We start from the raw sequence: 9,963 nt of genomic DNA, 5'->3' as shown, positions 1-9,963 counted from the left end.
CCTAATACATTTTGAGGGATTGGCTGTTCTGGTTTTTCGAGGTTACCTTTTTCTAGCCTCTTTACCAGAACTCTTAACACTCCCACTTCACCAGCATCCCTTGTTTAATAAGTAGAAGCTGGAAATGAAATATCGTGGTCTTTTGTGTTTACAAAACGAATAAATAAACTCACAAACTGAAACTGAAATCTAGCAAAGGAAAATAGTTATCCAAGGCAGAATCTGAACTAGAGTCCAGGTCAAAAATTGAGGCTTCCCAACTCCCCAGACTGCTCCAGTACTCTAATGAATACATGTTTGTGTTGGATTTATGTGGCAAGGTTTTGGTAGTTGTGGGGGGCTGCAGGGGTGGCTTCTGGGAGAAAAGACCAGGAGCTGCCCCCATGTCAGACAGAGAGCCAATTTCAGGCAGCTCCAAGACTGACTCTGCACTGCCCAAAGCTGAGTCAGTCATCGACGCTGGTGGCCTGTGATAATGTATTTCAGAAAGAGTGAAAAATGCTGTGCAGCAGCTGTGAGGGAGAGCAGTGAGAAACAACTCTGCAGACACCAAGGTCAGAAGGAGGAAAGGGAGGAGGTGTTCCAAGTGCTGGAGCAGAGATTCCCCTGCAGCCTGTGGAGAAGACCATTGTGAAGCAGGTTCTCTCCCGGCAGCCTGTGGAGGACCATGGTGGAGCAGATCTGCAGCCTGTGTAGGATCCCATATCAGAGCAGGTAGAGATGCCCTAAAGGAAGCTGCAGCCCGTGGAGGGCAGGAGCTCTGGCCCATGGAGTGGAGCCCATGCAGAAGCAGGTTGTCTGGCAGGACCTATGAACCCGTGGGGCACCCAGGCTGGAGCGGTCTGTGCCTGAAGGGCTACACCCCATGGAGAGGGCCCATGCTGGAGCAGTTCGTGAAGAACTGCAGCTGTGGGAAGGACTCACATTGAAGAGATTCGTGAAGAACTGTATCCTATGGGTTGGAACCCTCACTGGAGCAGGGGAGGAGCGTGAGGAGCAAAGAGCAGCAGAGATGAAATGTTATGAACCAATCACAACCCCCATTCCCTGTTCCCCTCTGACACTTGGAGGAGGAGGTAGAAGGGTTGGGAGTGAAGTTGAGCCTGGGAAGAAGCAGGGGGGTTGGAGGAAGCTGGGTTTAGTTTTGTTTTTATTTCTCACTAGTCTACTCTGTTACTAACTGGCAATAAATTAAATTGATCTTCCCCAAAGCAGATCTGTTTTGCCTGTGTTGGTAATTGGTGAGCGATCTGCCTGTCCTTTTCTTGACCCATGAATTTTCATCTCATTTTCTCCGCCTGTTATTGCTAAGGGTAGGGGAGTGATGGAGTGGCTTGATGGGCACCTAAGAGCCAACCAAGGTTAACCCACCACAGTGTTATACAATAGCTATTCTAATACGTATTCAGAGTTTTTATTTTGTTATTTTCAACATTAATCAGAAATGTCTTCTAATAATAGATACAGATTTATCTGAATTCAATAGCCTGCATATACTTAAAACTATATTATAACTGTTACCGCTACTTCAGGTATACAGTTCTAAAAGGAATTGCAGTTCATGGAGGGTGTTTTGTTAGTAGTGATGTTGTTTCTCATATTATTTTAGAGTTTGGCTATCTGTGGATTGCAGTCTGTATAACTTACCTCCTTAGTAATGAAAAGAGAATAGTTAACTAGCCAACGTGAGCTTCCTGTGTGAGTGTAGCGTATGACTAAACTGCTGTTAGTAGCAGCTAGTTCAAGTGTCTCTGTGCTATGATTCACCATCGTTGTTAAAGCAGAGAATGAAACTCCTTCCAGGTTTGTAATAATTTCAGAGCATTTCACATTCAGGAAATGGGTTCAAATATTAAGTGTACTGGCAGTTTCAAAAATTTATCCCTGCTGGTGGTAACTTAAGTAATGTAGTGAAAACAACTGATGGTCTTGGTTCATAATCTAAATACAACACATCTGTAGTTGGTACCAGGAAAGTTTGCGCTATCTGTCTATTGGTAATACCATGTTTCAGTGGTTAATCATGCTTGTACTATACGTATCACTGTAGGACAAACTGACCAGATCAGAATTTACTCATATTGGTAGTGTAATGGAAATAAATGTATTGCTTGTGTTTATCCTTTGGACATTTTTAGAGGTAATACTAACTCATCATTAAATATCAGTATCTCCTCTCTAAACTAGGAATTATAAAAAGCAGAATGTAAAATCCAATGTAGAAAAGCATTAAAAGACATCGTTAAGGAATGAAATGCCAAAGGCAAAGTTAATTGTTGATCTAATGAAAATAGAGCTTTTTAAGCTGTAAAGGTATTCTAAATAAAGTTTTAGTTGCAAATTCATATTTGCAGTGGTAATTCAGAATATCTTTAGCCTGGGAACTATAAAATTTCATCATAAAATATGAACGTAGCTAACCAGTAAAAGACAGAACTTGCACTTACTGTTTGTTGAATAACTCCTGTATTCAGGATGAGCTAAGAAAAGATCAAGTGGTCTTAAAATATTTTTCATGTTCCTCCATGTTTGGAGAGTCCACTTTTGACATATGAACCAAGTCTTCCTGTTTAGCAAAAAAATACAATACTAGTCATCACTTCCGATTTCCAGGAAGTTGATAATTTGATGCAGAATTGCTTGTAAAGAAAAGGAGCTTGGGGTTACAGAAATAGAAAGTCTCAAATTTCACAGGACTCCTGCAGTCCTCAGTGCAGTCAATCTCGTAGTTTCAGATGTTAATTCAGATAAAATACAGATAGTAGGTAACCACTAGAATGCATTTCTTGCAGCTGTTACTTGATTTGAGGCTGAAAAATAATTAATCCTTGCATGTAGTATAATACCAAGTTAGAGGAATGTACCCTGTTATGAAGGATTAGAGCCTCGTTAACTTAAGCTCTTAAAACCAAAAATTACTTCAGCGATACTAATGCCTTCTGCTATTTTAACTAGAGTTAGATGTTTTCATTCAAGCTTTGGAGTCCAATCAGAAAGTGTTAAGTGACGCAAATTCTGACTTCATTTTTGACAACTGAATTCTTACAATAAGTAGGCAGATGTAATCCAAAACTCGAATATTTGCAGTGAAATGAGTGAAGTCTCTGAATGTGGACGTTCTCTCCTGCTGTCAGCCCTGAAGATAATTTGCTACTGTGTCCCATCTTGTTCTTTCCTATTGTACTTTGGCTGATGTTGCTAATGGACAGTAATTTGAGACATGCATATCTGAAATTTACTGAGGTATTTGCCTATTTTATTCTTTTTTTTCTTCTTGAATGTACATTTGTGAATGTAATTTTTTCTTTTTTTTAACTATTACAGCAAGACAACTTAGGATCACAATTTAGCCATATGAGTCTTGCCCGCCAGCCACCTGCTGATCCAGCTGAACCTCATACTGCTATGTTCCAGTCCACTGTAGTCCTCCAGCCCCCGCAGCAGTCTGGTTATATCATCGCAGCTCCTCCACCTCCACCACCCTCTGGCCAACCAGTTTCTGCTCCAGGTTACTCAACATCTAGCCACCCTGTCAACCAACAAGTACTCCAGCAGCAGGGATACATGCAGCAACCTGTGCCACAGGTACAACCGCTCTGTTTCCATCCTCCCAAAAGTTATATTTCAAAACTGATCATGCCAGTAATGAGCTTTTTATATGGTGTGGGTCTCCCTGTTAAATTGCAGCTGTGTGCATTTATTCTGGGGTTGGGTTTCTTTTTCTGGCTTACGTGCTTTGAAATGAATGACTTCAGTTTACTTGAGGAACAGTAATTACCCAGGTTTTCCTATTTACCTGTAGCTGGTAAAACTCATGTTCTGCGTAGTTTTCTAGCGTCTCAGATGTTTCTTTGTGGAAATGTGGAATTGTTACTTCTACAGTGAAAGTAGAAGAAATGGACTGTTAAAGAGGGAATTTATGTAGTATACGTATTTTTTAATTGCTAAACTATTTAACATTAGTTGCACCTTTTAGTAAGTTTTGCATCTTTCTTTTATCATGTGAACTGTTTATGCATTTAGATGTCTGCCTTCCATAAACTTGCAGGTACTGAATCTCTTGAATTGTTGTTCATTTTTAGATGTCAGCTTGTTATTGTACACCCAATCAGTACCCGCACTCCAGTCAACAATACCGACCTGTTTCTGTTCATTACAACACACAGCAAAACCAAGCATTGGCACAGCCTGGACAGCAGACAGGTTTGTTGGAACTCTTTCAGCATTTCATTAGAACACCTTGTGTGTGTTTTCTCCTGGTTTTGCTTTTTAAACTTATTTTGCTGTAAATTTTTGAATAAAATAGAAGTTCAAGTATGGGGTACAAAGTGTAACTCACCTAAGGTGGAAAAATTTCAGTCAGTTGTTCATGAAACTTGAGATTTGAGCCATTACTACGAGTGGCTTATGCTGTAACTTGAATTATAGGATAGTTTTGGTGTGTGTTTTTTTAACTTTAGAACTGAATAATTTTGAAAACTTGTAACTTAGTAACTAATTTTTTAGTAATTTGCAAAGTAAGGTGAATTAGTACCTTGAAATGATGTAACATTGCAGAGATGTACCTTAACTGAAAGTTCTAAACCAAAGATACTAATTTTAGATGATGTGGCTTTTTTTAAAGAGTGCTATGCAGAAGATACTGGTGATACTGTTTTACTTTGTCTTTCTGTCCTATGATTAAAGATTATCTGGGTATTGAATAGAGTATATAGTGAGACTTAAGTGGTTAGAATTAGTTTTCTGCTCCCCTATTTTTAGTACTTTTCAACTGTTTCTGAGTTACCTTTCTATGAATATTATCAAGCTGTATTTCTGTCTCCTTTCTTTCCTATTGTCTTTTTCCTTACAAACTGTAACTGCAGCTATCATTATTCTGATAATCTGTACTTTAAAACATCGTTATGACTTCTTCAATAAGATTTGGATTCCTGAAACAAATTTACTTCTGAGTAATATCTTGACTCACAGCCAAAACTTTCAGAAGTAACTAGTGATGTTTTGAGGCAGAGATCCTTAAAAATCAGGCTTTTATACCATGTCTTAGTTGACTACGTTAGACTTAGTGTCCTTTTGAGTTTCCTTCAAGAAGAAGGATTTTTTAATTCCTCCCCCCACGCCCAACTATGTGTTGTTTCACAGAAATAGGATGAAAGATCAGCTTTTACAAATACGAACTGAATTTCTTTATAGCTGTTCTATGAAATAGCCTGTAAGAGGGATGACTCCCTCTTCTGCAGTTCTCCTAGGAAGTGCTCCCATTGCAGCAACACTTGAAGTTGTTATTCAGGGTTCAGTTCACAGATTTACACGGGATTATTTCATTGCAGAATCATCAAGATGCAATGCCCACTTATGGTAGAGCTGTCAGTTCATTTACTGCAAAATAGACACCACTTTTCACTCTTCAGAAGTGAGAGTATATTGCATTTTTTCAAAGGAAAACAAATTACTTGTTTTTGCAACTTGTTTTATCCGCTGGTGTTAAAGATGTGTTATCCAACTGTATTACACAACCTGCTTTCCTTCCTCAGAATTTTTAATACCTAAACCTCTTAATAGCAAAAAGTCTGAGGCTCGACTGGGGTTACTTCCCCATTTATGGGGACACCCTGTGTGAATAGCACACAAACTCTCTAAATCAGCGAGGGCCTTGTGTTATATATGTAGCTAAACAAAACTATCTGAATTTGAGAGCATGGGGTGACGGTGCATCAGCACCAAGATGCAAAGGGAGGAATCGGTTGCTATTAGGTAAGTAAGTTTATTTCTTGTATTTTTTTAGCTCTTTACATTTTAACTGGATTTCACTGCCTGTAATGTGGACAGGGCAAAAAGCATCAGCAGCTAAAATCTCCCTCTCTGTCCCAGCAGAAGTAAAATAAGAAAGCTGTGCAGGCAGCTACTTTACTGCTTTGATAATGTACCTTGTACCTGTAACCCTGACATCAAGGGATCACGTTTAAGTAGTGAAGGGGTGGTCCAGCCAATAATTCTATTCAATCCTGTTTGGTTACTTGGTGATTAGCACTAATGGTAGAGAGAAGTAATTTACTAGCAACTGCATAATTAGTGTTTAACTCACAATCTCCAAATTGCTACCTAGCCATTGCTGGCTCTCGTTTACTGCTTTACAGGCAAATTTGAATCAGCATTCTAGAGATGGAAGGTTCCACGTCATGTTTTCTGTTCTGTAAACTGCTCATGAGATGGTGTATTCTGAAATTATCTCTCTTGCAGATTTATTTTAAACCGTAAATATTTGTATTAAGTTGACACAAAGCTACATCCAAAATGGTTGATACTTAGTAGCAACGGCTGTTTTTGAGACAAAAGGCAGCATGTTACTTGGCTAATGTGTGTCTGGTCAAAAATGAGAATTAACAAATCTTGTATTACCTAACAGCTGTGGGGTTTATTCATCTTGTAAAGTGGTTACTAACTATGAAATAACTTTCCAGACACAAATTTAGATAAAAGATGACTGCTTCTGAGTGCATGGTAACTGAAACCACTTTTGGTTTAATGCTATGGAGTGGCCTGACTTTATTTATGAGCTGTTGGATTCGGGGCCGTAACACTGTCTGAGAGGTTTACATTTCTCACAGTGAACCGGTCTCTTTTTCAGCTGCTTCTTGGCTTCCTTTTTAAAGAGGTTTTAGGTGAAATATTTGGGGGGGGTTGCTTTCAATAAAAATGCTCTGGTTGCCCAAAAGATGTTGGGAGAAGAAAAGTCTCTTTAAGAAAAAGGCATTTCCGATTGCCATGGTAATGAGGGCCCAGTTGCCATGAGACCTAACTACAGGTTGATTAACAAGCTTATCTGAACTGCTATTAGTGTAGGAACGTCAGCTGAAGTCCAACTAACTTCTGCTTCAGAAGGGCCAGGGATAAAAGTAATAATGGTAATAATGGTAGTAGTTGTATACTCTACATATAAATACCCATACATATATATAACAAGCTATACTCATAGCTTGTTAACAAAATGATTGTACTCACTTCTTGAATAAAGGCGGTTTCTCACTCTCAATGTGTTATTCAGAAAATGTATTTCTATATTCTGTAAGTTAACTTTTCTTGTATTAATAGCGATTTCTTTTTAATGATGTAAATATTAAGAAGCATGCTTCTTTTTTTATCTGCTGTTTCAGAGTATTTCTTTGTAATGAGACAATTTCTGCTATGGCAGGTGTGGGTTTTCTGCTGAGCGCTGCATTTCTGTCAGACCACTCTCTATGCAGAGGTGAAATTGTGAAACTAAAAATAGAGCATTCTTTGGAACGCTGTGGGGAACCTTCTTGGCAGTCAATTTATAATGTTCCACTTCTCTCTGCTTGCAAAATTGATCGTGTCTGTCTCTGGAAGTGCCAGAAAAAGCTGAAAAATATTCACAGCTGCATTGCACTTTCTGGGAAATGAGGGGTTCAGATTGCAGATGTATTGATTGGATCGGTCATACACTGCAGCTTTGCATTCTGCTGCTTTTTAGGTCCCATAGATCATTTTGTAACAAAGTACATGTCATCATTTTGTTTATTACAGATTGAGATGGATTTTTGTGCACAGTTCAAACTTAAGAGTTATTAACAATTCTAACTACTAATCCTAATTCGAGCATGCATTGTTCTGAAGTTTTGTATAGTACTCTGAAAATATTTATAGTGTGTTGTGTGTTTCTAATTAATAGCTCTCTTGGTTTTAACAAACTGAACCTTCTTCCCTTTAATTTTCGGAAGCAATATTTGATTATAGTAAGTCGTCTTTAGTCTTCATTGTTGCAATTTCTATAGAGACAGTCAGCTGACTGTCAATTCACAATGTTTGTTGTACCCTGTGTGTATGTAATCAATGAACATTGGTGGGGTTTGTTTGCAAAAGAAAGTGTTTTGTGTTAACTGAATGATTTTCAAAATAGACCGTGCAATTTTGTAAACATAGTTTTAAAAAAATCCAAGAGAGTTTTTGCAGATACACTTGCTTTATTATAGTTCCATACCAAGGTAGGGAGCATGGGGAATGTCAAGGTCAGTAGAATGTGAATGTGTCCAAGTTAAATACAGACTCTTCTTGCCGTCAGTGCATCTTGACAAGCCCAGTTTTGTTATTCTGGAGCGATAACTGGCTTTGTCTCAGAAACACTGATAGGTATGGGGTTTTGCTGATGCGGTAAGTAGCACATACCTGTATAATAGAGTACGTCAAAAAAGAATTTTGCTTGTGTTCAGCATGTGTTTTGATCATTTGATCATGATAGCAGTTATCTACTATATGCTTTGTATTTGAAAAAAAAAAAAAAAATCAGGAGTTAAGGTTGGACCTAATAAATGCACAGATTTCCTGATTGGCAGTCATGCTTGTTTCTTTTTTGTTTTGGGGTTTTTTTGGGGGTTTGGGGATTTTTTAGGCCATTTTTGAAAGATGGCAGAGGATACCAGTTTAAGCAATAATAAATTGTTATAGAGGCACTATAGCTGGGTGAATATGAAACTCTTCCTTTTTTCCCCCCAAGATAACTTTGAATATAAAATGTCTTCCACTGTATATGAATATGGCTTTTACCTGGAAGATTTTTCTCAGTTCCCAGTTGGTTTTGGCATTACAGATTTCAGTAGAAATTGCTCTTTTTGAAAACATTTGCACACATGCCTTACACGAATTTTCTTAAAGTGTGATTCAGTTTTGAATCATAGTCAAGATGTCTCATTTCTAGGGCACCTGAGGTACTAGCAGAATTTAGCATAACTAGAATTTCACAACTAAAGTACCTAGAATGGCCTTGTTCGTAATAATAGACAATTGGTTTTGATATTATCTAGCATGCTTTGTTCAAATGCTTTCAGCTTTTAGCTGTCAAATCAAGGTGTTAATGCATGTAACTCACTTAAAGTGTAAATAAATAATGCAAGCATGTGAGACCAGCATTGCAAATAGTATGTAGAGTTTCATGCTGGATCCAAATGAATAAATCTGTCAATTTTAATGTTGTCTTCTTTTTATATGCATGGTAAGTTGAACTCTTATGAAGTCGCCAGATTTTTAAAAGCCATTGGAAAATGCTACAGATATGTTTTCATGTAGGCAACTGTGTATAAAATGTGTTCATTATTTCAAAGTAAGATTTAAATGTATAATTTCAGGTTACCAGGTTTTGCCTAACCAGCAGCAAAACTACCAGGGTTTAGTTGGAGTTCAGCAGTCTCAGAATCAAAATCTAGTCAGTGGCCAACACAACAACGTTGGGAATCAAATTCAAGGTGTCATTGTTCCATATCCTTCAGTGCCATCTTATCAGGTGGGTAATTTATTCATAACTTTCCAATCACTCTTCTGTGGGTTTGAGTGAATTTTTTTAATTACTCTTTTTTTTTTTCCTAAGTGCATTGCTTTGTAAATGGTAGAAAGCTGCAAGCCGGTGTCAAAGGTGACTTTGGGGACAGAAATTAAAAACCAATCAAACAAAAAACCCCACAATTGAGGTGCGAAGAAAATGTCACAAGTGTACAAGCTGTAGTTCTGTTGAAAGCCAAGTGCTGTGTTAATTGCGATTCAGAGTATGGGGAAGAAAAAGTTCGTAAGATTTCCCTCACCACCACCCCACTTTCTATTGTAGAGAAAATCTCTTTTGTTAATTGATGGGAGTCACTTGGAACCAACATTTCCGTTTTGGGGGAAGAAGATAAAAAGGGTTTTTTAATAAAGCACTATTATTTCGACTACAGTTATCGCTAGTCTTCTGGATTGAGAGAACTCCAGCAGATCTTCAAGTTTCTGGGTTGTTTTGGGTTTTTTTAATTCTTACATAAACTAGGCGATTGTCAAGAGGCAGAAAGAAACATTATCTGCAGAAGAAAATCTTAACGTGTTCTCAATTGTAGGTTTCGGTGCCTCAAGGTTCCCAAGCAGTGCCCCAGCAGACATATCAACAGCCTGTTATGATTCCCACTCAGTCAAATCAAGGAT

At 38.1% G+C, this 9,963-nt stretch overlaps 1 protein-coding gene across 1 annotated transcript in view; it reads left to right on the top strand.

Moving 5' to 3' along the window:
• R3HDM1 (R3H domain containing 1) overlaps window positions 1-9,963 on the top strand; it is a 55,781-nt gene that overhangs the window by 34,095 nt on the left and 11,723 nt on the right. The window contains 4 exon segments of the mRNA XM_009698101.1: window positions 3,325-3,585; window positions 4,083-4,203; window positions 9,141-9,295; window positions 9,879-9,963. The exon segment at window positions 9,879-9,963 is cut by the window's right edge and continues 17 nt beyond it. Of these exon segments, the coding sequence (XP_009696403.1) occupies window positions 3,325-3,585; window positions 4,083-4,203; window positions 9,141-9,295; window positions 9,879-9,963 (622 nt within the window).

The sequence above is a fragment of the Cariama cristata genome, unplaced genomic scaffold (assembly GCF_000690535.1).
Source record: "Cariama cristata isolate BGI_N322 unplaced genomic scaffold, ASM69053v1 scaffold4044, whole genome shotgun sequence".
Lineage (NCBI taxonomy): Eukaryota > Metazoa > Chordata > Aves > Cariamiformes > Cariamidae > Cariama > Cariama cristata.
The sequence above is the reverse complement of the archived record's forward strand: the minus strand, read 5'-3'. Positions and strand labels throughout refer to the sequence as shown.